Genomic DNA, 27,040 nt, shown 5'->3' on the forward strand with positions numbered 1-27,040 from the left:
CAGGTTAATAAACAAACACACACAGATGAAAACAGAAGCTTCTCAGGCCGACTGTCGTTGGCGAAGTTAAAAAGAAAAACGTCCAAATAAGTGAAAAACTGTAGACGAGAAAAAACCCAGTCCTCCTTCCAAATGTCCCAGTCTGGTTTCACACGATCCAGAGGGAGAAGGTTTCATCTGAACTTCAGTTTTAAGTCAAACAATAGTTCTTTTTTCCAATTCTAACATCAATTTGTTCATTCATCCAAATATCCACAGTTACAGTTTTATACAACAGTTATAACACGTCCATCACCTCAACGCAACACCACAAACACACAAACCCTCATTTCACACAGTTTGCACCATCTTCAGTACTCGTGACACGTTTGTTCTAAGTTCCACTTTGTTCCTGGACGTGAGTCGTCGGAACGTAAGAGGAGCGACGTCAGCAGGTCGGAACTCTTCATGGCAGCTCTGATCACGATGTTCCTGACCCTGACCCTGACCCTGACCCTGACCCTGACCCTGACCCTGACCCTGACCCTAACCCTAACCCTGACCCTGACCCTGACCCTGACCCTGACCCTGACCCTAACACTAAGCCTAACCCTAACCCTAACCCTGACCCTGACCCTAACCCTGACCCTGACCCTGACCCTGACCCTGACCCTGACCCTGACCCTAACCCTGACCCTGACCCTAACCCTAACCCTAACCCTGACCCTGACCCTAACACTAAGCCTAACCCTAACCCTGACCCTGACCCTGACCCCGACCCCGACCCCGACCCCGACCCCGACCCCGACCCCAACCCTAACCCTAACCCTGACCCTGACCCTAACCCTAACCCTAACCCTGACCCTGACCCTGACCCTGACCCTAACCCTAACCCTAACCCTAACCCTGACCCTAACCCTGACCTCTTTATTTTGCCTCTTGTTTACATTTACAGGCTCCTGGAGGCCCAAAGCAGTAATAATACACAATGATAATAGTATATTATAATAATATACTACTACTACTATAATAGGACTTATTAACTAATGAAAACTGAATAACTAACTGTTTGATAGTTCAATTCTTCCATTTCCAAAACTATTAGAATCAAAACAGAATTGATAGAAATTCCCTCCTTAAGGAGTAAAAACCAGGTCAGGTACACATTCGGATCATTTCCTGTAGTAAAAGATCAGATTGGGCAGGATTAGGATCCTACAGATCGTTTACAAGGATAAAGTGGAAAATTAAAGTTTTATTGCAGAAAACCAACATTTGTCTATTTATCTGAATTGAGTGTGTAAATATATGTATATGTGTATACATGCAGGTATTTGCATACTTTGTACAATACCCGGGCTTATAGTATCATCTGCATTACTCGGAGGAATTTGTCTAAATGCCTGAAAGAAACATTTGGTGCAGAAGAAACATGAACGAGATGCTTCAGTTCTCAGACGGGTTTTTTCTCTCAAAGGTTTTAAAAAGTTTCACCATCAGAATCGTCTGCCTTCATAAATTCTGCTCAGCAGAAACTGTTTTTAATAACTGACGGTGCTAAAACCACCACCATCTTGTCACCCGTCTGTCCGTCCCTCACCTTGACCCTTGACCTTGACCTTGACCTTGACCTTGACCCTTGCCAGGCCTTCTGACCACAGGCTTCTCGCCGCTGTACCAGTTCAGAGTTTAGACAGGCTCTTAAAAATCACATGATAAAGATAATTCTCTCTGTGTGTTCAGGTTGTGGGATTGATTCCCAACAAAGTTTCTGTTTTGACTTTCAGTGCTGAGATACTTTAATGACACATGAAGACCAGATAAAACCTCCTGGTCCTGGTCCTGGTCCTGGTCCTGGTCCTGGTCCTGGTCCTGGTCCTGGTCCTGGTCCTGGTCCTGGTGCTGCTTCTACTTCTCTTAACACCACTCGGCGGTCTGATGCGACAGGAGACACATTTTCATTCTTTATCGTCACCTGCTGAAGAGCAACAGCATAAAACTACCAAGTTGGATTGTTATTACTGTGACTGTCAAAATAAAACCACCAAGTTGGATTGTTATTACTGTGACTGTCAAAATAAAACTACCAAGTTGGATTGTTATTATGTTGACTGTCAAAATAAAACTACCAAGTTGGATTGTTATTACTGTGACTGTCAAAATAAAACTACCAGGATGTCCAGGAGAATCTGGACTGGGAGTCATGACACCACAGAGGAAACTTTGTTCTGATTGGCTCTACTGAGCATGTGCAGAACTAGTTACTATGACGACGGTGTTCATGCACAGTAACAGAGTTTCAAATAGTTGCACTTCCCCCGTTTCCGTGGAGACGGCATATCTGAGTGACTGTGATCAATGTCGTATTTGTGTTTTCCCTTGAAAACGCTGCAGAAAATGGAGCGAGAAGCAGGAAACACTGGTCCACTGCAGGAAACACTGGTCCACTGCAGGAAACAGTGGTCCACTGCAGGAAACACTGGTCCACTGCAGGAAACACTGGTCCACTGCAGGAAACAGTGGTCCACTGCAGGAAACAGTGGTCCACTGCAGGAAACACTGGTCCACTGCAGGAAACACTGGTCCACTGCAGGAAACAGTGGTCCACTGCAGGAAACACTGGTCCACTGCAGGAAACAGTGGTCCACTGCAGGAAACACTGGTCCACTGCAGGAAACACTGGTCCACTGCAGGAAACAGTGGTCCACTGCAGGAAACAGTGGTCAACTGCAGGAAACAGTGGTCCACTGCAGGAAACACTGGTCCACTGCAGGAAACACTGGTCCACTGCAGGAAACACTGGTCCACTGCAGGAAACAGTGGTCCACTGCAGGAAACACTGGTCCACTGCAGGAAACACTGGTCCACTGCAGGAAACAGTGGTCCACTGCAGGAAACAGTGGTCCACTGCAGGAAACACTGGTCCACTGCAGGAAACACTGGTCCGCTGCAGGAAACAGTGGTCCACTGCAGGAAACAGTGGTCCACTGCAGGAAACACTGGTCCGCTGCAGGAAACAGTGGTCCACTGCAGGAAACAGTGGTCCACTGCAGGAAACACTGGTCCGCTGCAGGAAACACTGGTCCACTGCAGGAAACACTGGTCCACTGCAGGAAACAGTGGTCCACTGCAGGAAACACTGGTCCGCTGCAGGAAACACTGGTCCGCTGCAGGAAACACTGGTCCACTGCAGGAAACACTGGTCCACTGCAGGAAACACTGGTCCGCTGCAGGAAACAGTGGTCCACTGCAGGAAACACTGGTCCACTGCAGGAAACAGTGGTCCGCTGCAGGAAACAGTGGTCCACTGCAGGAAACACTGGTCCACTGCAGGAAACACTGGTCCGCTGCAGGAAACAGTGGTCCACTGCAGGAAACAGTGGTCCACTGCAGGAAACAGTGGTCCGCTGCAGGAAACACTGGTCCACTGCAGGAAACACTGGTCCACTGCAGGAAACACTGGTCCACTGCAGGAAACACTGGTCCGCTGCAGGAAACAGTGGTCCACTGCAGGAAACACTGGTCCACTGCAGGAAACAGTGGTCCACTGCAGGAAACACTGGTCCGCTGCAGGAAACAGTGGTCCACTGCAGGAAACACTGGTCCACTGCAGGAAACAGTGGTCCACTGCAGGAAACACTGGTCCACTGCAGGAAACAGTGGTCCACTGCAGGAAACACTGGTCCACTGCAGGAAACAGTGGTCCACTGCAGGAAACACTGGTCCACTGCAGGAAACAGTGGTCCACTGCAGGAAACACTGGTCCACTGCAGGAAACAGTGGTCCACTGCAGGAAACACTGGTCCACTGCAGGAAACAGTGGTCCACTGCAGGAAACACTGGTCCACTGCAGGAAACACTGGTCCACTGCAGGAAACACTGAGCGACAGTGTGTGAGGGAAGTGGTAGAAAACGCAGGGAGAACGTACAAACTGCACTCAGAGAGCCCAACAAGTCCAGATTTGAACCGGAGATGCTGTTACTGTGAGGCGGAAGTTCTAACCACTCCACCAACCAATCGTCTCCGGGTGGGTGGAGCTGTGGTGGAGCTTCCATCACTTTCTATCTGCAGCGCAAAAGAACTTTTACTGGACCCATGTGACGCCTCCTGGGCCGGGAACAGCGCTCCCAAACTGATGAAAGGAAGGAACGCTGGTGGAGTTCTGGTGGAGTTCTGGTGGAGTTCTGGTGGAGTGCTGGTGGAGTTCTGGTGGAGTGCTGGTGGAGTGCTGGTGGAGTTCTGGTGGAGTTCTGGTGGAGTTCTGGTGGAGTGCTGGTGGAGTTCTGGTGGAGTGCTGGTGGAGTTCTGGTGGAGTTCTGGTGGAGTGCTGGTGGAGTTCTGGTGGAGTTCTGGTGGAGTTCTGGTGGAGTGCTGGTGGAGTGCTGGTGGAGTTCTGGTGGAGTTCTGGTGGAGTGCTGGTGGAGTTCTGGTGGAGTTCTGGTGGAGTGCTGGTGGAGTTCTGGTGGAGTTCTGGTGGAGTGCTGGTGGAGTTCTGGTGGAGTGCTGGTGGAGTTCTGGTGGAGTTCTGGTGGAGTGCTGGTGGAGTTCTGGTGGAGTTCTGGTGGAGTGCTGCGTGCGGTGGCGTCTCACTAGTTTCTCTTTTCCACACAAACAGCTTGAGGACGTTTCCCAGAAGCAACGAGCTGCACCAGAATCAGATTCCTGCAGGAATGTTCATCATAGGAATAGAACCATGCGTTCCAGTCTCATGCGATGTGGCGGCCATGTTGGTTCCGTGTGACGCGGTCGTCCCTCCAGACAGGTTCTTCTTCTCGCTCGCGGCCGAAGCGATCATGCTATCACGCTCGAGGCTCCGGAGTGGTTGTTTATCTCACTTCCAGCGTGTTTCCGCTCGGTGTGATGAGAGGATAGGAACCATTGGGTCAGACAGAACAATCCACTGCCACACAGCAGACCGCTCCTGGAACCGGTCCAGTCTGAAAACACCAGTGAGGAACGTTGTGGGAACATTTAGATATTTCACTTTGTTTTTATTTCCAGCGCCGCTTTTTTTCCTTTTATTTAGATTTTTTTCCTTTTTCCTTCTTTTTCTGCATTCTTTCATTCTTTTCTTTTCTTTTCTTTTCTTTTCTTTTCTTTTCTTTTCTTTTCTTTTCTTTTCTTTTCTTTTCTTTTCTTTTCCTTTTTTCTTTTCTTTTCTTTTCTTTTCTTTTCTTTTCCTTTTTTCTTTTTCTGCATTCTTTCATTCTTTTCTTTTCTTTTCTTTTCTTTTCTTTTCTTTTCTTTTCTTTTCTTTTCTTTTCTTTTCTTTTCTTTTCTTTTCCTTTTTTCTTTTCTTTTCTTTTCTTTTCTTTTCTTTTCTTCTTTTCTTTTCTTTTCTTTTCTTTTCTTTTCTTTTCTTTTCTTTTCTTTTCCTTTTTTCTTTTTCTGCATTCTTTCATTAGTTCTTCTTTTCCTTTATTTTCTTTTAAATTTTAAATTTATTTTCCTTTTTCCTTCTTTTTTCTTTGTCCCTTTTCTTTATTTTTTTCTTTTGGTCTGTTTCCTTTTCCTTTGTACTTGAGTAGAAATGTCCTCGTTCCACCTGATTAAACGCCGTGTGTGAACGGCAGCAGGCCACAGCGATGCAGAAACTTACTAAGAGCTTTATGATCGTCATGACGATGGTTTACTTCTGATCAACTGCAGGACGTTTTAATAAAGTGACAGTAAAACCTGAAGCCGCCTGTAAAGACTCACCTCCGCTCACCTGACCCCCCCATTCTTATGTTTCATGTGTCATCTCAGCTGACAGTTCCTTCTTCCAGTTAGTTCTCTGATTGTTTAGTTGAAATATTTGTATGTAGTCTGTTTAAAAGGCTCTGATTCAAAGACTTGAGGTTTATTTTGAAGGGTCCAGGTGTCATGGTTCACATTTCATGTCTTTGTGGGGTTCTGGGTTCGTTTCAATGCGTTCTGGCCTTTGGTTTGCTGGTGAACAGAGTCGTTGTCGCCGGACCCTCAGGGAGGAGGCGGAGCTTCAGCATCATGTGTGCGACCTGCGTTTAGTTTAGCTGCTGTGCTGGACTCACACTGGGCCCAGGCGGAGAACCCAGAGCGTCAGAGGGTTCTCCGGTTCCTCCGGTTCCTCCCGGACGATTCACTGATTGAAGAAACTCTGTCACACCAAGTCCACTAAACGTCATCGCCTGAGGCCTCGGAGGTCGATGAACTTCCCTCAGAAGCTCTCGGTAATAAAAAGCAGAAAACATAAGAGCTTCGTTTTCTGCTCAAACAGCAACAGAAGAAAGATCCAACACATTTGTGACCGAGGTGTCAAACATGTCATTTCCTCTGCAGCCACAGCCAGAGCAGCAGGAATACAGATGAGCTGGAACTGGTCCAGAGGGTCGAACCAGACAATAGCGGGTTTGGAGCGAGGCCGCCGTGAAGACCCAGAGTGTGGGACAATACCAGGATGTCAGCTGCTCTGTGCTGCAAGTGAGACGCCTCTACAAACAGTGAGAGGAGGAAGCTGAGGAACGGCTCCCAGAGGAGGCGTCACAATGACCCCGAGATGATCCACACCATCATCTCAACACATCCTGTCACAACATTTAAAGTATATCCATAACAACAGTGGATTGGAGTGTTGTGACTGGAACTGAGCAGTCAGCTTCCACCAGCAGTGGCTGGCCAATAGAGGGCGCCAGGGCGCCTCCCCCCCTGCTGGAAGTGAGAAGGATTGTTTTTAAATATAAAATATATGAATAAACTGTAATACTGTCGAAATCTGTTTCTGCCAACAAACCAAGGAACCAACGGTCTGAAGTACAAGAGTGACATGAACGTCTGTCTCTCAGTGAAAGACTCCTGACATTGAAGACCTTATTAAGTACTTGAAGTACTTTTTCCATGGCAGCAGTTTGGCGCCAACCTTTTAACATCCTTTTAACCTTTTGAAACTCGAAATTCTACTTTTGAAAAACCAGGAAAAGCTGTCTCCTTCCAGCTAAGTGTGCTCAATAGGCAAGAGAATAGAGTGATTATTTCTCCGTGTGCTTCGAACAAGAAATGATGTACAGGAACAACAATCCACTTCAAATCCTCTGATACAAGAGGAACAAAGCTGAACTTCTTCTTTCATGACAATCACTGATGAAGAGCTGAATGAGAACCAGAAAGAGAGAAGAAATAAAGAACAAGAACATGAAGTGAAGAAAGACGAAGATGAAAGAGGAAGAAATGAAAGACAGAGAAGACGAAGGAAAAACAGAGACGAAAAGGACCAAGAGGAAGAAGAACCAAACAATAAAGATGATGAAGATTCAGAAAAAGATGAAGAAGATGACACAGAGCAGGAGTGTCACACACAAAGCTGCCGGCCAGAAGCTCCAACGTTTATTCAAAACAATACAATTCTTCAGAGCAGTGATAGAGCTAGAGCGGTAGACTGAGAGCCGTGCTGAGATGAAAGCTCCTGTGCTAAACTATGATTGGCTCAGAGACACGCTGTCACAAACTCCCACAATGCAACAGCCAGAGGAAAAGTTGGTTTCACCGTTTTTTCACACACACACACACACACACACACACACACACACACACACACACACACACACACACACACACACACACACACACACACACACACACACACACACACACACACACACACACACACACCAAGTAATGTAACGCATGTAATAATGTGCAGATCCTGCAGATCACGTGTCATATATGCACGGCCAACAGAGGGCAGCAGAGCTCTGCAGCGCCACCCTGAGTCTGGTCAGTCTGTTTTACAGTGAAAGGGTTCATGTTGACTCGGACCTTCGTTCTCTGCTGCTTCTTGTGAACAAATAGTGACGTTTCAGTGTCGCGGCGCTGCTGAGCTCTTGTCAGGTGCATCAGTGTCAGATGAGATGTTTTTGGTTTGTTCTCATGTGTTTTCACCAGGAAGTGGTGGAAACATGGTCTCACGTTTCAATCCCGGCTGTGTCACACATAATTATAAAACTGTCTTCTTTATTAAAATAAAACCAACTTCCTCCTGAATAAGTCATTATGATGCACTCGCATCTGCCAGTTCAGCCCAACAGTTCCAGAACCATGAGGAATTATCTTCTCATTATTTGTTGACACATTCAGAACTCAGTCTGTATAATTTAGTTTTTAAATGACAAATAACATGATAAGACTTACAGAGGAATCTCTATTAACTATAATGGCACTCCTGAAGATTGAGATGGAACTTTGTTTGTATTACTTCTTAATCCCCACCCATGATGCAGGTTAAAGGTTCTGCCTCCGTCACCCCTGACCTACAACAGGTTGATGTGTTCGCTTCTCGCTGGCTGGGTTAGGGTTACCACTCCTTTTCTCTCCTTCTATCCTGGAACTCCAACTGGACCAGCACAACACACATCCCACCAGGTGACCAGGTGGTGACCAGGCAGTGACCAGGCGGTGACCAGGCGGTGACCAGGTGGTAACCAGGTGGTGACCAGGTGGTGACCAGGTGGTGACCAGGCGGTGACCAGGTGGTGACCAGGTGGTAACCAGGTGGTGACCAGGTGGTGACCAGGCGGTGACCAGGCGGTGACCAGGCGGTAACCAGGTGGTGACCAGGTGGTGACCAGGCGGTGACCAGGTGGTGACCAGGTGGTAACCAGGTGGTGACCAGGTGGTGACCAGGCGGTGACCAGGCGGTGACCAGGTGGTAACCTGGCGGTGACCAGGTGGTGACCAGGTGGTAACCAGGTGGTAACCAGGTGACCAGGCGGTGACCAGGTGGTAACCTGGCGGTGACCAGGTGGTAACCAGGTGACCAGGTGGTAACCAGGTCTTGTTATTCGATCCTGACTGTGTCTCACATACTTCTAAAACTGACTACTTTCCAAGAAAAAAACAAAACTTCATCCTGAATATGTCATCATGATGTTCTACCCTGTTAACATTTTGAGACTCTTCGTTCATTCATTCATTCATTCATTCATTCATTCATTCATTCATTCATTCAGTCGTTCGTTCGTTTGTTCATATTATAAGTGCCTTTCTACTGTAGCACACAAATGGATTTAAAATGGATTTTGTACATTTTCTTTGTATGTACTTTGATGCTAAAGAATAATAATAAAAGTTTTATTATTTCCCTTGAGGAAATTTCAGAGGAAGCAGCTCCTGCAACTTCTTTATATCTCTCTCCTATAATGGCAGATAAAGCTTTCTATTCTATTCTATTCTATTCTGTTTTATTCTATTCTATTCTATTCTATTCTATTCTATTCTATTCTATTCTATTCTATTCTATTCTATTCTGTCATAGAAAACCTCTGAAATAGTAAGTGATGCAGTACCAAGAGTTCTGGTACTCTGCAGGCCGTCACAGCTGGACTGGATCTCCCTGATCCACACTGAGATCCGTCAGCTTGTTGCTTTTGCCTTGATGGAAGTCAGACTCGCTGCTGCAGGGAGTTTCTGCCTCCGCAGCACAATAATCAATATTTGTTTTCTTTTGTGCTGATTTGTTTTTCACGATGAAGCTTCTCTTCCACACAAAGTCCATTTTAACAAGATATTTCAGTGTCTAAATCTTTTCTCTCTGAGATTCACAGGCAGCCTCACAGCACTGGTTCTTCTTTCTCCACCCTGAGACGTCCACTATCCAGCAGCACAACGACCACATGCAGCAGTAATCTATTACTCTGCAGCTGCAGGTTCCTCACCAGGCTTTACTCACGATTCACCAGATGAACCTCTTGTTGATAACAACAACAAAGAATTGAAGTAAATGAAAACTGCATACTCCTGAACACAGCGTGACTGAAAGAAGGTTGATGGAAATACAAGATGGAAAAACAAAGTCCAAGGTCGCAGATCTTCTGAGCCGCCGTATCAAGCTAGGTTGACCTGAGCTGCAGATAACGCAGATCTTTGATAACGCATCAGTTTCTGACCTGTGGTGTGAAAACCAGAGCGCCGAGAGAAAACCCAGAGCGCCGAGAGAAAACCCAGAGCGCCGAGAGAAAAACCAGAGCGCCGAGAGAAAAACCAGAGCGCCGAGAGAAAAACCAGAGCGCCGAGAGAAAACCCAGAGCGAACAGAGAAAAACCAGAGCGACGAGAGAAAAACCAGAGCGCCGAGAGAAAAACCAGAGCGCCGAGAGAAAACCCAGAGCGACGAGAGAAAAACCAGAGCGCCGAGAGAAAACCCAGAGCGACGAGAGAAAAACCAGAGCGACGAGAGAAAAACCAGAGCGCCGAGAGAAAAACCAGAGCGCCGAGAGAAAACCCAGAGCGCCGAGAGAAAAACCAGAGCGCCGAGAGAAAACCCAGAGCAACGAGAGAAAACCCAGAGCGCCGAGAGAAAACCCAGAGCGACGAGAGAAAACCCAGAGCGACGAGAGAAAACCCAGAGCGCCGAGAGAAAACCCAGAGCGCCGAGAGAAAAACCAGAGCGCCGAGAGAAAACCCAGAGCGCCGAGAGAAAACCCAGAGCGCCGAGAGAAAAACCAGAGCGCCGAGAGAAAACCCAGAGCGACGCTAGAGTCCTAATAAACTCGACACCTGTCGATCCTGCAGTGGCTGAAGGGCCGAAGAAGAACAAGCCTTCATCTTCATCACGTGCTGATTAGCATACGCAACAATTAGCACACGCGCTAAATAGTGTTATCATATGTACTAGCTCGCATGGGCCAATACGCTATTTAGCATGCACGCTATCATTACCATATGTGCTAATTCGCATACGCACAGCATGAGAATCCATCACTGATCACAGTATTAACAGTCACAACCAGCAGCCATAGCGCCACCTGCTGGAAACAGGAAGTGAGGCGTACATGCTCCGTTCTGGCTGAAACTTTACACGTTGGATGAGAGTCCACATCTGATCACAACCTTAGGATGGCTCTGACAATCGTCCATAGCGCCACCTGCTGGAAACAGGAAGAAACCTCGACATGCAACACATTCCGGAGTGTGCAGGTGTGCAGGTGATCAGGTGAGCAGGTGATCAGGTGATCAGGTGTGCAGGTCAGCAGGTGTGCAGGTGTGCAGGTGAGCAGGTGTGCAGGTGATCAGGTGAGCAGGTGTGCAGGTGAGCAGGTGTGCAGGTGAGCAGGTGTGCAGGTGATCAGGTGATCAGGTGAGCAGGTGTGCAGGTGATCAGGTGATCAGGTGTGCAGGTGATCAGGTGATCAGGTGATCAGGTGAGCAGGTGATCAGGTGATCAGGTGATCAGGTGTGCAGGTGATCAGGTGATCAGGTGTGCATGTGATCAGGTGATCAGGTGATCAGGTGAGCAGGTGTGCAGGTGATCAGGTGATCAGGTGATCAGGTGTGCAGGTGATCAGGTGATCAGGTGTGCAGGTGATCAGGTGATCAGGTGTGCAGGTGTGCAGGTGTGCAGGTGTGCAGGTGATCAGGTGATCAGGTGTGCCAGGACCGTTCAAAGCTGCTGGCAGCTTTAATTTCTTTTTGGGTTTGTGACATTGGGACGTACTTACAGAAGCATATAGGATTCACATGAAAAAACACCAAACAGTTCTTTCTGAATGAACGAGATAATTATCTCATAATTATGAAGAAAAATTTGTTATAAAGAATTGACAGTTTTTCCTGAAATAATTAGCAAATGGTTTAATGAAAAAAAACATTTCTCTTTTCTGTTCTGTTTCTTTATTCTTTGGGGTTTGGTTATAAAATTAAACCTGTAAAAAACTGACAAAGAGTTTAGATCCAGAAGGAGCTTGTGGTTTTATATTTCAACTTGTGAAGAATTCATACAATCCTCATAATAGTGTGTTTGTTCACACTGACTTGTTCTTCTCAATAATATCTCCACATTTCAGTTGCTTCAGGCAGTGATTCAACACCGGGCTGAGCGACGGCAGTGAGATAAACACGGGTCAAAGAGAGTCTTCTTCCTTTTTATGTAAAAATAGGCAATCTCTCTCTTAGGGTGCAAAACATCGCTGTTTTTATCCTTTTGCAGTCGAAAATTAAATTAAATTAAATTAAATTAAATTAAATTCAATTCAATTCAATTCAATTCAATTCAATTCAATTCAATTCAATTCAATTCAATTCAACTCTACCTATCCAATAAAAACAACATTTCCCATAATCCCTTTAGTTGCAGCGTTACAGGAAGCCGTTTGTTCTGGTGGACGTTTCATTTCTACACCAACGCGTCCCGCCAGCACATGGTTCAGGTGGAGTTAGCACTTTGTTTTGGGGATTGGCGCTAAACTGTGAAAATGTGCAATTAAAAACTCAAAGAAAGCCATGTTGGATGAGTTTACGTGACTATGTCGATGATTTGATGCGTGTTTGCGGTTGTTGTGTCCGGATCACGTGACCACCGCCGGACACAGTGACCGTTACGAGCGACCCCCCCGGGCTGCGTGACGCTAACAGGCTCCGTTGTAAACAGAAGGTCCTGATCCCGAGCAGCTCAACTAAAGGTAAGACAAAGTGTCTCCTAATGGTTGGACAATGTCTCACTAAGTCTCTGTGGACCTCAGAAAAGGTTATTTCATTAACGACGCAGCTGCATGTCGGTGTTTTGCGGTTTGCTTTAGTAGTTTGTTTAGTTCGTTGGTCAAACTTTGTCATTCTGACCTTTAAACTCTTGTTTTGATTCTGGACGAGCAGTTTGGAACAAAGTTTAACTCTTTGTTAGACACCGACTGGACTTTAGCCTTGATAGTGATGGAGCAGAGCACAGGGTTCAGACATGCGGACCTGAGAGGGGACTGCGGGGGAGGGGGAGGGGTGTGTGTGTGTGTGTGTGTGTGTGTGTGTGTGTGTGTGTGTGTGTGTGTGTGTGTGTGTGTGTGTGTGTGTGTGTGTGTGTGTGTGTGTGTGTGTGTGTGTGTGACCCGTCTTCCACATGGCTTTATCATGCAGGTGCGGCAGGGTGCTGGAGCAAATCCCAGCTACCTGAGTGTGAGGACTGTTCACACCCGTTCACACCCGTTCACACCTGGACAGGTACATTACAGGACAAACTTTCCTCCAACAAGCCAAATGATTCAGTTTTTCTTAGACTTTGTCGAGGAAGGGTCGGGGGGTAAAGGCACTCTGTGATTTTGGAAAGATGATTGTGAGGGAACCGTGGTGAAGTGGCCTGGGTCAGCAGGTGGAGCAGTCGTCGGTTGCAGGTTCGATTCTCTTTTCCACCTGTCCACATGCTGAAGTGTCCTTGAGCAAGACACTGAACCCCAAACTGCTCCCAGTGGATGGACGGAGTGCCGTGCGTGGCTGTGTTTTTGATGCATAATTCAGCTTTTTTGTTTTATACAGGACCAGCCAAGTAACTAAATAGAGTGAGACTTATAGTCCAGAAAATATGGTAGTTGAGCATCTCATTGTATTGCTCAACAAGAATTACCATATTTTCTGGACTATAAGTCCTATCTGGTAAAAACTGGATCAGGAATGGTGACACATCTAGATTCTAGATAGGAACTAAATGCTGCTGTGTTTTGATATATAACTTACTGCCGGTTCCAGTCCGGAAAAAAACTATTATTTAAAAGTGTTAAAATAAACTCCAGCAGCCATTTTTATAGAATCTAACCTGAGCTTTTATAAGTTATAGTAGGAAATGAATAGGATCAGTTTCTTTCAGCTTGTGTCCTCGCTGGTCCCACCCTGGAGACGCAGCACTGATCAATGTGACGGAAACAACAATGGGGAAATACTTCCCCGTCCTCTGGACGTCCTCCTGAGCTGGTCATGGATTTAACGCTCCGACATGATTCTGTTGTTTGGGTCTGGCAGGGGAAAGTCTGACATATATTTGGATCAAATTTCATTTAAAATGTATAAAATTATCAATAGTATGAAACAAATACAACACGTATGAAATTCATATTGAAAACAAGTTTATGATTAATAATTCCATAGCCTCTGCTCCTGGATGTTCAGGTTGCCATGACGCTGGGGAGCTGCATATTGTTCAGGTGATTCTAGGGCCGAGCTGAAAATCCATTTCATTGAATTTGTAGTTAAAAAACATTTGTATTTGAAAATTTGAGTGAATTTTGATCTGATCAGATTTGACACATTATGCCAATGTTTTTTCTCATTTTGACTTGAGGATATTTAGGATATTTATTTGTATGTGATGGTTCATTGAGAGGAGCCCGTTGAGGTGAGGCGCCCCCTGGTGGCCTCCTGTTACCTTTGTACCGTATTTGTGCAACTTGAAAGAGACCCTGGACAAATTTAAAGTGTTTTCTCTCCTCATCGCTGCTGTCAGTGCTGCAGTTTGATTAACTGATGCTGAGAGCGCCCCCTGCTGCTCTGCTCCTCAGTGCCTCCGCCATGGCCCTGGCCGGAGTGACGGTCATCGAGCTGGCGGGCCTGGCCCCGGCGCCATTCTGCGGGATGATCCTGGCGGACTTCGGCGCCAAGGTGATCCGTGTGGACAGGACGAAAGTCGCAGTGTCCATGGACAGACAAGCGCGAGGGAAACGGTCCGTGGCCATCAACCTGAAGAGCGCCCAGGGCGTGGCGCTGCTCAGGAAGCTGTGCGTCCAGTCGGACGTCGTCCTCGAACCTTTTCGGAAAGGTGACGACTTTACGAGTCTCTGACGGCTCAGATTTCTACTTTTGAACAATAGAGTGGGTCGCCGGTGTCACCACGACCTTTAAAGTGAAAACGGAAAGCTTTGGTAGCTTGTTTTCTGTTGGCATGACAACGGCGCGGAGTAACGTTTTGAAAACTTTTCAAAAATGCTCCGACTCTGTCTCCATGGAAACGCAACCTTTCTCAAATGTTGCTACTTTGCATGTGCACCACCCGTGATAAACAGCCCCCACTAGTGGCCCAACATGAAACTGCATCAGAGTTTCTGTTGTTTCCGGGTCAACAGACGTCCTTTTCAAAATGTTGTCGTGAAAATGTGAAACTTTTCTGGAACTCGAACGACAAAATGATTCGATTTCACTTCACATGTTGTGTGAACGTTGTGTGTCATTATTATAGTATTTATTATCACGGCAGAAACACCCGAATGTTCAGCACCTTTCATTTAGTTTACATTTCATTAGTCCCAATTAGTGCATATACTCTAAAAATAGAAATACAGTGCCTAAATGTATTCCGGTGTTCCACAAACAGGAACCCAGGAAGTGTCACAAGTCTTATTTAGTCTAACTTACTTGTCGATGACACATTTCATTGTAGGACATTAGTATTTGTTAACAGATAGGCATCGTTTAAAACTCACTTTGAGAAAGTTTAAGCAAAAATTGTGAATTATGTGTTTTGGTCATGTTTGATTGTATTATTGGTTATATAATAGTATTTGTTTGTATTCACTTAAGGTACAGCAAAAGTCTTAAACAACACAATTAGGTTGAAATGTTAATTTTACGTGTAGACTGGAGATGAAATGAGGCAAATTAACTGTGTTAATCACTTCTGCATTCCAATATTAACCCTTTAATAACTCTCACTAAAATATGTGTAAAATTAACATCCCGATGAGGTGAAATCTGATAAAGAGGAAAAACCTCGAGGATGTTTAAATAGAAATAATGAAAAGCAAAAGGAAGGTATTGACGGGCTTTGCTGCCACTGCTCAGGTGTGATGGAGAAGCTTGGCCTCGGCCCTCATGAGCTGCTGAAGGAGAATCCTGGCCTGATCTACGCCCGCCTGACGGGATACGGCCAGACGGGATCGTACGCCACCGCCGCCGGACACGACATCAACTACCTCGCCATGTCGGGTGCGTTTGTTACGTGGAACCCGGGTTTTCCCTGGTGACTATTTCTCTGTTGACGTCACAAAAACTTTAGTAGGCAGAGTTTGTTCAGTCCTGCAAAGACTCGTTAACGAACAACTTCTTATGGCTTCAAGACCTTTTAGCACTTATCATCTTTTTTCTTTTTAAATAGCAATTTTATCCATTTGTAGCCTTTTTTAAATAGGAACTTTAGCAGTTTGGGCTTTTTTCTAAATGGCAATTTGTGAAGTTTGCACTTTTTAAAATAGTTTTAGCACTAGTCTTTTCTTAAAATAGCAATTTTAAGCAAAACTATGCCGTCTGAGTTGTAAAGTGTTTCGTAAGAAGATTTCTGCAGTTTTCAGATTCCACATGAACTAAAGTGGTGCCGAGTGTCTGATCCCTGCCGCCACAGCAGCAGACAGGAGGGACATGGAAGAGGGAGAACGTTCACCTCAGAGGGTGTTTTCTTCTGCTCAGTGTTCTTGCTCTTGTTTGATGTCCTCTTTGTAAGGCCTAATCCTACCCCTAAACCCTAAACCCTAAACCCTAAACCCTAAACCCTGACCCTGACCCTAAACCCTAACCCTAGATCCTGACCCTAGACCCTAGACCCTGACCCTGACCCTAAACCCTAACCCTAGATCCTGACCCTAGACCCTGACCCTGACCCTGACCCTAAACCCTAACCCTAGATCCTGACCCTAGACCCTAGACCCTTGACCCCTGACCCCTGACACTAATCCTAATCCTAATCCTAATCCTAACCCTAACCCCACTCTGCTCGCAGGTCTTTTATCCCGGCTGGGTCGCAGTGCAGAGAAGCCCTACGCTCCGCTCAATCTGGTAGCCGACTTCGCAGGTGGCGGCCTCACATGTGCGATGGGGATCCTGCTGGCGCTGCTGGAGAGGACCAAGTCGGGAAAAGGACAGATCATTGACGCCAGCATGGTAAGACAGACTCCTGAAAGCATGAGTCATTTGCATGAATATGCATAATTTATAAGCACGTTGATTCATGTAAATGATGTCAGTGAGCAGAAGAGCGTTCTCCGACCTCCACCCAATGTTGGTGGAGGCCAGGGTTGGTTTGGTTTTTACATCAGAAGAGGATTTCCTCCTCCATCCCAGTGTTTGAGAAGTAAACACCAGAGTGACTAAAACCTTCCAAGCTGAACTCTGGTGAATTCTGAGCAGCTCAGCAGAGAGCGCCGGCCGTGATGGAGCGCCGGGGGGGGTGGAGCGCCGGGGTGGGATGGAGCGCCGGCGGTGATGGAGCGCCGTGTGGTGATGGAGCGCCGTGTGGTGATGGAGCGCCGGGGGGGGATGGAGCGCCGGGGGGTGATGGAGCGCCGGCGGTGATGGAGCGCCGTGTGGTGATGGAGCGCCGGGGGGGGATGGAGCCCGGGGGGTGATGGAGCGCCGGCGGTGATGGAGCGCCGTGTGGTGATGGAGCGCCGGCGGTGATAGAGCGCCGTGTGGTGATGGAGCGCCGGCGGTGATAGAGCGCCGTGTGGTGATGGAGCGCCGTGTGGTGATGGAGCGCCGTGTGGTGATGGAGCGCCGTGTGGCGTCGCACTGGGCTGTCGGATTAGTGGAGGAAGAGATGAGTTGGTCTGCCCTCGGTGGAGAAAGCTCCACATCAAAGTCCTGACGTCCGTCGTCTGTGAGGTTCATGAACTCCTCGGGAACTTTTCAACTACAAGTTCACTTCCAGTGCAATTCTGCACATTTTGCTGCCTCAGCATGTTTCTGACGGGTTAAGATCAGGTTGTTGCAAAACCCTACAATCAACCCAATCACATGTATACAGAAGTACTACGTTATGGGATCACTGGGACTTGAGTTTTTACGAGCCGCCCCCCGCCAGCAGCCAATCACACTCAGACAAACAACCTCAGCATATTGAGTCCAAACTCATGCTGGGGAGTTCAAGATGGTCACAGAACACGAGGCTCGGTTCAGTCTGCAGGTCTTGTTGGCGACTTTTTAACAGAACACTGGACGGGCAGAGGACGATGAGCCTCACACTGTCTCTCTGAGCAGAGGGCTGCGTTCTGGGTGTCGTCCCCCCCCCCCCCCCCCCCCCCCCCTCACTCAGATGACCCACCACTGTTTTGCAAAGTTCAACAAAAACCACAATCATAAAGTCTGAAGACGACACAACAGTGGTGGGTCATCTGAGTGAAGGGGGGGGGGGGGGGGGGGGGGGGGGACCAGAACGCAGCCCTGTGGACGCCCCGCTCAGAGAGACGGTGTCACACTCAGTAGTTCTGTTAAAAAGTCTGACCAGACGCCAAAGGACGATGGTGTTAAGGCCCGAGCTGAGGTGGACAGACAGCATCTGGACCAGAGTGTCCTTGTCCTCCAGATGTTCCAGGGTGAAGTGCAGTAGATATGGTTTCTGCTGTGGAGCGTTGGGACGGTAGGACAGTAGGATGGTAGGATGGTAGGACGGTAGGACAGTAGGACGGTAGGACGGTAGGACGGTAGGATGGTAGGATGGTAGGACAGTAGGACGGTAGGACAGTAGGACGGTAGGACGGTAGGATGGTAGGATAGGGAGCCTTCACTATGGCTTTTCCAGGCCTGGTTGTTCCTGGTTGTTCCTGGTTGTTCCTGGTTGTTCCAGGTTGTGACTGCAGAGGGTTGGTTTTGGACTGAGACGTGTGAAACACAACAGCTTGACTGAGGGAGGCGCTGACTGGATCAGAGAGGATGTGTCAGTCGAGGGTTCTGGGCCTGCAGCTTCCTGGGATTGGTTCTCCTCAGAGTCCAGACACGGCGCCGCTTCTTCAAGATGAGTGGAGGCTTCCACTGCTGAAGCGTCATTCAGTGCTTCAACCGTCACACACCATCATTTAGTTGGTTTAGGAGGTCTGGGGAGGTCTGAGGAGGTCTGAGGAGGTCTGGGGAGGTCTGGGGAGGTCTGAGGAGGTCTGGGGAGGTCTGAGGAGGTCTGAGGAGGTCTGGGGGGGTCTGGGGAGGTCTGAGGAGGTCTGGGGAGGTCTGGGGAGGTCTGAGGAGGTCTGGGCTGTCCTCAGAATGAGGATCTGTGTAGTTGTCAGTAACGGGTTTAATTCCCTGCCACAGTCTCAGGAGCTTTGTTCACTGCAGCTCTTGATGCTCAGTCCCATGATTAGCTGGGATCTTCCTTCTTACATTTTAAACTCCACCTCTCAGACTGCAGTGTGGACCTGGTCGGACCGACGGGTTCTGGACTGACGGGTTCTGGCCTCAGAGCCCAGAAGACGCTGTTGACAGAACCAGGGTTGCCAGATGTGACTCACTGTTTTCAGCCCAAACAACATAAATTTAAGATGTAAATCCTAAATTGTAGTCGATGTAAAGATGCTGAGGGGTTTTAGGTTCTTCATATTTCCTCCTTTAATGATTCATCTGAAGTTATAAACCTGACGATTAGTTGTTGTTGTTGTTGTTTATTCACTGACCCTGTTTCTTGCAGCGTTGCACAAACAAAGCGAGGTGATAGATGAGGAGCATGCTGCGCCGTCTGACTGCCGTCTGTGTTCATCCGGAGCTGCAGCTTTAAAGGAGCTTCCGTTGCTTCATTGCTTCATTCTCAGGCTCAATAAAGTTAATTGAAGACGGCTCCTGGACGCATCGCAGCGGCGTGACGGGTTCACTCACCTCTTGCAGATTCAGCCGAAAGCATCTGTACAAAATCTGCTGCGTGTTGAGATGATGTCTAAGTTGTTGACCAGAGGAGGCAGTGACTTCAGCCCTATTTGAATTCTCTATTAGCAGAGAGGAGTTCGGAGCCATTCAGTCTGTGGTGCCTGACGGAGGCTGTTCCTCCTCATATCCTGTCCGGGTTAAAGACCAGACCACTTTAGGTTCTGATTCTAGGAACGTTCTCTGTAAACGTCTGTTGTGTTTTGGCTGCTGGATAAGAATGTCCCAGTAACCAGTAACCAGTAACCAGTAACCAGCCTCCAGACTACCACCGTTTCAGTCTCCAGCAGCTCGTCTCTCTACGTCTTCCCTCTCCCGTCCGTCTCACTCTGCTTGTCCTGGTTTAGATGTTTTCTTGTGCAGCGCTTCGTTCACTGAGTTCCTCACAGTGACTGGAAGCAGCAGCAGCTCCTAAAGAATTGATTCCAGTCCTGGAGGCCAGCAGCAGTACCAGCATGTTTCCTATCCCCTCATCCTCTGTCGTTTCAGAAGCTGGCTCTCTCCTGGGGCCAGAGATTGACTTCCTCTCAGCCCCCTGCACAGCAGGTGTCCCTTCACTCATTCATCTGCCTCATATTTCTTTACTGTGGAATAAATGGATTTTTCCTCAGCAGGACCTTGAGCAGATAAATGCACTGCCAATCCCCACTTGTTGTTTTTTGTTAAATCGATAATGAGCCTTAGATTTTGGTAGAAAAACTCTGAAGCTGCCTGACGGATGGTTCCGGGCGGCATGGTGGTGCAGTGGTTAACCCCTGAGACTCACAACAAGAAGGTCACAGTTTGAGTCATTTTGTTCAAAGTTGAGATGTTTGAAAAATGTCACTTTTCCACCAGCTCCTCCTCACCTCTACTGCCCTCTCCTCACCTCACCTCTACTGCCCTCTCCTCACCTCACCTCACCTCTACTGCCCTCTCCTCACCTCACCTCTACTGCCCTCTCCTCACCTCACCTCACCTCTACTGCCCTCTCCTCACCTCACCTCTACTGCCCTCTCCTCACCTCACCTCTACTGCCCTCTCCTCACCTCACCTCACCTCTACTGCCCTCTCCTCACCTCACCTCTACTGCCCTCTCCTCGCCTCGCCTCGCCTCGCCTCGCCTCACCTCACCTCACCTCACCTCTACTCGCCTCACCTCACCTCACCTCTACTGCCCTCTCCTCACCTCACCTCTACTGCCCTCTCCTCACCTCACCTCACCTCTACTGTCCTACTCACCTCTCCTCGCCTCACCTCTACTCGTCTCTACTCTACTCGCCTCGCCTCACCTCACCTCACTTCTCCTCTCCTCGCCTCACCTCACCTCTACTGTCCTACTCTACTCACCTCACCTCACCTCACCTCACCTCACCTCTACTCTCCTCTTCTCGCCTCGCCTCACCTCACCTCTACTCACCTCACCTCACCTCTCCTCACCTCACCTCTACTGCCCTCTCCTCACCTCACCTCTACTGCCCTCTCCTCGCCTCACCTCACCTCTACTGTCCTACTCTACTCGCCTCACCTCACCTCACCTCGCCTCACCTCACCTCACCTCGCCTCACCTCACCTCACCTCACCTCACCTCTACTCACCTCACCTCACCTCTACTCGTCTCTACTCTACTGGGTGGAGTCATTAGAGCTTTGGGTGATGCGTTCAGGTGCATCACGTAACTCCGACTTTCTCTTTTTCTTTTTAAATTTGGTGGGTGTGGCTTATATCCAGATGTGCTCAATAGTCTGTAAATCTGTATCTGGCGTCTCTAAATTGCCTTTTGGTGAAAATTTTGAAAACAAAACCTTCATTGTGTTTTGGGTGTTTGTTTTCACGACAGCGCTGCTCGGAGCCACTAAAAATGCGACGTTTGAAAGCAGCGCCCAGGGTGGAATTTCTTTAAACGCTCCGACTCTGTGGTAACGAGAAAAAATGCAACGTTTTGAAAATGCTGCTACTGCGCATGCACACCATGGAGAAGTAGTGCACGTGCTCAGTGGATGAACACAGCTTCCTCTGCCATGTCACGACCCCCAGGCCATGTTTTCTTGGGACTTGCTAGTTTTAGATTGAAAACGCAACTTTTTGAAAAAACTTCCTGAACCCCTAATGACGACCGACACAAATTCTATCGTCTCGTCTCGTCTCGTCTCGTCTCGTCTCGTCTCGTCTCGACGTGGCGAAACATTTGATTTGCAGTCAGATGCTTGGATTTCAAGAACAAGGAAGCTGTTAATGCTGACTGAATGTGTGCAGGCAGGAAGTGACCTCGTCCTTATTAACGTGTTTCAGTCAGTGTCTGGGGAACGTTTCGATGTGTGACGAGTATCATCAGCTTCAGCTGCTGAAGTGTTTCCTGTTGGAAGTTCTGCTGCTCCAGGGCCCGGTGGCTCATGACAGCCTCACTTCCTGGAATATAAAGAACTCGATCCTTGAGCTGCCATGCATGTGACTCTAATCTACACATGATGCATAAAGGAATGTATGAATATAGAAGAGCTGCCAGAGCCGCTTTCTGGAGCGGTCCTGATTCTGTCTGTTTTCTGTCTCGTCCAGGTGGAAGGGGCGGCGTACACCGGCTCCTTTGTGTGGAAAACCCAGAGCCTCGGCCTGTGGGACCGCCCCCGGGGCCAGAACCTGCTGGACAGCGGCGCCCCGTTTTATGACACCTACCGCACCTCAGACGGAAAGCACGTGGCGGTGGGCGCCATCGAGCCGCAGTTCTACGCTCAGCTGCTTGACGGTTTGTAGAAATACTTTCACACACTGTCGACCACAGTCTGACACACGACCCGTTTCCACGACAACGCTTCAAGTTAATGGACGTTTTTATGTTTTTACTGTTTGTCTTATTTTAACTTCAGCTGCTGCTAACGGCTGCTGGCAGAAGTCACCAGTTAACAGGGACACCAGTAAAACTGAAACACCAGACAGTGAAGCACCATCGTAGCAATCCACAGTTTGTAATATTTTTAATAAACATATAAAAATATATACTATTTAATTTATTATTTGAGCTGATATTCAATGGATGTTGGCTCCGCATCATATGGGGGGGTTAGTTGGAACAGTGGACGTGTTGCTCAAAGCCTCTAGAATATGTTTAGAATCTCCATCACTTCTTGTTACCGGGTCGTTTGGACTGAATTCATCTTTAGGCAAATTATCGGTTTGTGGTTTTGTATTACGCCGAGTAGAGTAGAGTAGAGTAGAGTAGAGTAGAGTAGAGTAGAGTAGAGTAGAGTAGGGTAGAGTAGAGTAGAGTAGAGTAGAGTAGGGCAGCGCAGCGCAGCAGAGTCTGACTACTTGGTCTCTGTCACCCTGCAGCAGGACACTCTTAAAGAGAACAGTACTTATATGCCGACTGACCTTCTGGGTCCGAGTCCCTGAAGTCTCCAGGACCTGCTCAAGGCTGCTGCAGCTTTGATTTCTGAACATTGAAATTGTGTCCAAAAGGGGAAACGGAGTTTTGAACTGACGTTTTGCTCTAAATCAGTGGCGTCAAACACATTAGAGTTCAGCTGAGTGAGCCGGACCAGAAAGATAGAGCCACAATAACTTTTATAAAGTTACTAAACAATTACTATGGAAAAAGACGACAATCTCCACATGATGCCAACGGGACGTCTGTGTTTCCTGTGGAGTGAATCAAGACAAATTACAATGAAAGATTGTAAAATAAGCAGGAGAGGTTCAACGGGGACGTTGCTCTCCTGTAAATACATGTTGCCTGTTCCTGGTTTATGACACGGATCCCAGCGCTGCTCTGACAATGTCGCGGACTCCGGCACAGCAGAGACCAGGGACTCAATGACAGACCAGAAGACTAAAGCACAGTGGGCACCAGATGTAAAGACGGCAGCGGCTTCAAATGCCTGAGAGTCCATTATACATCCCCGAACTGGAAGCATCTCCCATCGGGATAATCACAGAGCGGGGAGCTGAACACTGCTCCCCTCTGGAACCCCCTGCTGGGAGCGTCCTGACAGCTGCTGCTTTGTGGAGAACAGGAAGGAGCTGCAGTGGAACCTGCTGCTGCAAACCAGGAGGACACACACTTCTATTGTCCCTGTGGGGGGACTGCTCTGTACTAGAGAAGAACAGAGTGAAAGAAGAAAGAGCAGCAGCAACATACTTCACAGTAAAACAGATATACAGTACATATTATATACATGTCTATAATGTATACACGGGATAATATGATATTAATGTAATAATTAAAAGAATATTGCACAGAGAGGAACTGATTGCACCGTGTAGCAGAGTGAAGAAATACAGTCCACAAATCTTCTGGTGCTCAGATTGAAATTTTAGAATCAATCAACCGTTTATTTCACCAATTAAACTGAATAAGTAACAGTAGAACTGTATCATCAGCAACTTATTCAATCCTACTGCTTCTCCACTGTCATTAACTCTATTGTCTTTAGACTCTGTTGAAATACTCTATAATTTAGATACATTTTAAAAAAAATGAATATATAATGAAGTATAGTAAATAATAAAGATTAATGATCATGGAAGGATATTATTCAAAATACAACAAATAAATACAGATACATTTAATCTATCATAACAAGCATCAACTTTATCTACAGAATGAATATAATATTTAGTTCTTTATTTTTGTAAACCTTATTTAGTAGCTGCTGATCTGTACGTACTCAGTTATGTCTTTTCTTTTTTAAATCTTTTAATTATTGGTTGAGGGACTAATGTAACTGATCTTTTCATGGTGCAGTCTCATGTATTTATCTGTAAATATGACAAATATCAGCTTCGTAGACGAACGTTTCTCACTGTGAGTGATGTGGAGTCGTACCTTCGTCCACTTTATTCACCACAGATGCTCAAGGACACCCAGAGCGACGTTAGCTTAGCTTAGCTTAGCTTAGCTTAGCCGTCCTCCTTACTCTGGTTACATTCGGGAGGCCGCCATGTTGTGCCGCATTATGTAATAATTTAAAACATTTTCAACTCATTATGCGATTCCGCCACATTTTGTAGTAAAATCCTTGAAACACATTTTCTAATAAACTTCATTTTGTAATAACGTGTTATTTACTGCAACGGTTATTACAAAATGTGGATGTTCCACCTTTTATTTTAGAAAATGTAAGGATGGTGCATCATGTATCATGTGGAGACGGATCCATGGTTCTATAGTTTAATAATGAGAAGAAATTCAGATTCAGTTGGACTAGAAATCAGTCAGTCTAATGCCAACAGAGCGACGGTAGAATCAGGGTCTCAGTCAGGGTCTCAATCAGGGTCTCAGTCTGGGTCTCAGTCAGGGTCTCAGTCAGGGTCTCAGTCTGGGTCTCAGTCAGGGTCTCAGTCTGGGTCTCAGTCTGGGTCTCAGTCTGGGTCTCAGTCAGGGTCTCAGTCTGGGTCTCAGTCAGGGTCTCAATCAGGGTCTCAGTCTGGGTCTCAGTCAGGGTCTCAGTCTGGGTCTCAGTCTGGGTCTCAGTCTGGGTCTCAATCAGGGTCTCAGTCTGGGTCTCAGTCTGGGTCTCAGTCTGGGTCTCAGTCTGGGTCTCAGTCAGGGTCTCAGTCAGGGTCTCAGTCTGGGTCTCAGCCAGGGTCTCAGTCAGGGTCTCAGTCAGGGCCTCAGTCAGGGTCTCAGTCAGGGCCTCAGCCAGGGTCTCAATCAGGGCCTCAGCCAGGGTCTCAATCAGGGTCTCAGTCAGGGTCTCAATCAGGGTCTCAGTCTGGGTCTCAGTCAGGGTCTCAGTCTGGGTCTCAGTCTGGGTCTCAGTCAGGGTCTCAGTCTGGGTCTCAGTCAGGGCCTCAATCAGGGTCTCAGTCTGGGTCTCAGTCTGGGTCTCAGTCTGGGTCTCAGTCAGGGCCTCAGTCAGGGTCTCAGTCAGGGTCTCAGTCTGGGTCTCAGTCAGGGTCTCAGTCTGGGTCTCAGCCAGGGTCTCAGTCAGGGTCTCAGTCAGGGCCTCAGTCAGGGTCTCAGTCAGGGCCTCAGCCAGGGTCTCAATCAGGGCCTCAGCCAGGGTCTCAATCAGGGTCTCAGTCAGGGTCTCAGTCAGGGCCTCAGCCAGGGTCTCAATCAGGGTCTCAGTCTGGGTCTCAGTCAGGGCCTCAATCAGGGTCTCAGTCAGGGTCTCAGTCAGGGTCTCAGTCAGGTGGAACTTTTAGATCAGCTGCATCGTGGCTGGGAGAGTTTTAAAGTTTGAATCCAGCCAGACTTTTTATTTTCTTGAACTCAAACCAGATTGTTGGTACTACTGAGTACATATAATCATAGAACCCGCATTTTGTAATAACGGTTGCAGTATGGAACAAGTTATTATAAAATGCAAATAAAATGTGTATCTCAGTGTCGGGTCCGAAACTCTTCAGAGTCCTTGTTTTCACTTGAAGCGTTGTGTTGTGGCGGCGGCGGCGGCGGCGGCGGCGGCGGCGGCGGCGGCGGCCTCCTCTACCAGGAGGTACCAGGAGAAGCATTGAGGATGTAACGACTGGGCGACGCCCCGGAGCTTTTTTCAGATTCTTGTTTTCCCGTCTCAGGTCTGGAGTTGACAGACGCAGACCCGCCTCCCCAGATGAGCTTCTCCGACTGGCCGGAGCTCCGGCGCCTCTTCGCCGAGCGCTTCGCCTCCAGGACGCAGGCGGAGTGGTCCGAGATCTTCGACGGTACCGACGCCTGCGTCACGCCCGTGTTGTCCTTCGAGGACGTGAGCTCCCACCCGCACAACCGGGACCGCGGCTCCTTCCTGAAGGACCCGTCCGGCCTGGAGAGCCCCCGGCCGGCGCCGCTGCTGTCTCGGACGCCCGCCGCGCCCCGCCTCGCCCCCGATCCCGCCGTGGGCGAGCACACGGTCCAGGTCCTGAGGGAATACGGCTTCTCCTCGCCAGAGATAGAGCAGATGCTCACGGCGGGGGTCGTGGAGAATCCAGGCATCAAGTCAAACCTGTAGGAGGAAAAAACCACCGCTGGATTGTTCAAAAGGCTGAGATGAGGAGCAGATGAGATGAGGAGCAGATGAGATGAGGAGCAGATGAGATGAGGAGCAGATGAGATGAGGAGCAGATGAGATGAGGAGCAGATGAGATGAGGAGCAGATGAGATGAGATGAGATGAGGAGCAGATGAGGAGCAGATGAGATGAGGAGCAGATGAGGAGCAGATGAGATGATGAGCAGATGAGATGAGGAGCAGATGAGATGAGGAGCAGATGAGATGAGATGAGATGAGGAGCAGATGAGATGAGGAGCAGATGAGATGAGGAGCAGATGAGATGAGAAGCAGATGAGCAGCGGCGTCACAAATGAAACAACGTTCAGCTAATTGGCGAAGACGATGATTCAAGAGAAACTCAAAGACAATTTATTTAAATTCTTGGAATGAAGTAGAAATCCTGTGAAGAGTGAAGTACTTCATATCTTCATGTTACTTTCATTGATCGGGGTCAAAGGTCAAGGTCTGTACTCAGATGAAGCTCCAACACTTCGACCCCTCCAGCTCCTCCTCCAGTTCCTGCTAAAATAAAAACTGGAATCATGAAATGAATTCATTCGTAAAGTTTTTCTTTGTTCATAGAGACGATTCAGTTCCATTGGATTCAGGGTTGATCACCTGACCGTGTGTCTGGACAGCGTGAGCTCCACCCACTACGGAAGAGATCCTGGTGGAGGAGTGGAGGAGTGGAGGAGTGGAGGAATGGAGGAGTGGAGGAGTGGAGGAGTGGAGG

General features: G+C 47.9%; 1 protein-coding gene across 2 annotated transcripts; it reads left to right on the forward strand.

Annotated features, from left to right (window-relative positions):
• Positions 1-12,126: 12,126 nt before the first annotated feature.
• Positions 12,127-26,857, forward strand: amacr (alpha-methylacyl-CoA racemase). Of its 2 annotated transcripts, XM_080477324.1 has the most exons (7): positions 12,332-12,389; positions 12,835-12,918; positions 14,247-14,503; positions 15,523-15,666; positions 16,454-16,614; positions 21,895-22,081; positions 25,858-26,857. In XM_080477324.1, exons 3-7 carry the CDS (start codon positions 14,257-14,259, stop codon positions 26,265-26,267), a joined length of 1,149 nt encoding a protein of 382 aa, XP_080333450.1. In that variant the 5' UTR covers positions 12,332-12,389; positions 12,835-12,918; positions 14,247-14,256; the 3' UTR covers positions 26,268-26,857. The 2 variants fall into 2 exon arrangements, with proteins under 2 accessions (XP_080333449.1, XP_080333450.1); XM_080477323.1 differs by lacking the exon at positions 12,835-12,918 and having other exon boundaries at positions 12,127-12,389.
• The last annotated feature ends 183 nt before the right edge of the window (positions 26,858-27,040 follow it).

This window comes from Lipophrys pholis (assembly GCF_963383615.2).
Source record: "Lipophrys pholis genome assembly, chromosome: 12".
NCBI classification, from domain to species: domain Eukaryota; kingdom Metazoa; phylum Chordata; class Actinopteri; order Blenniiformes; family Blenniidae; genus Lipophrys; species Lipophrys pholis.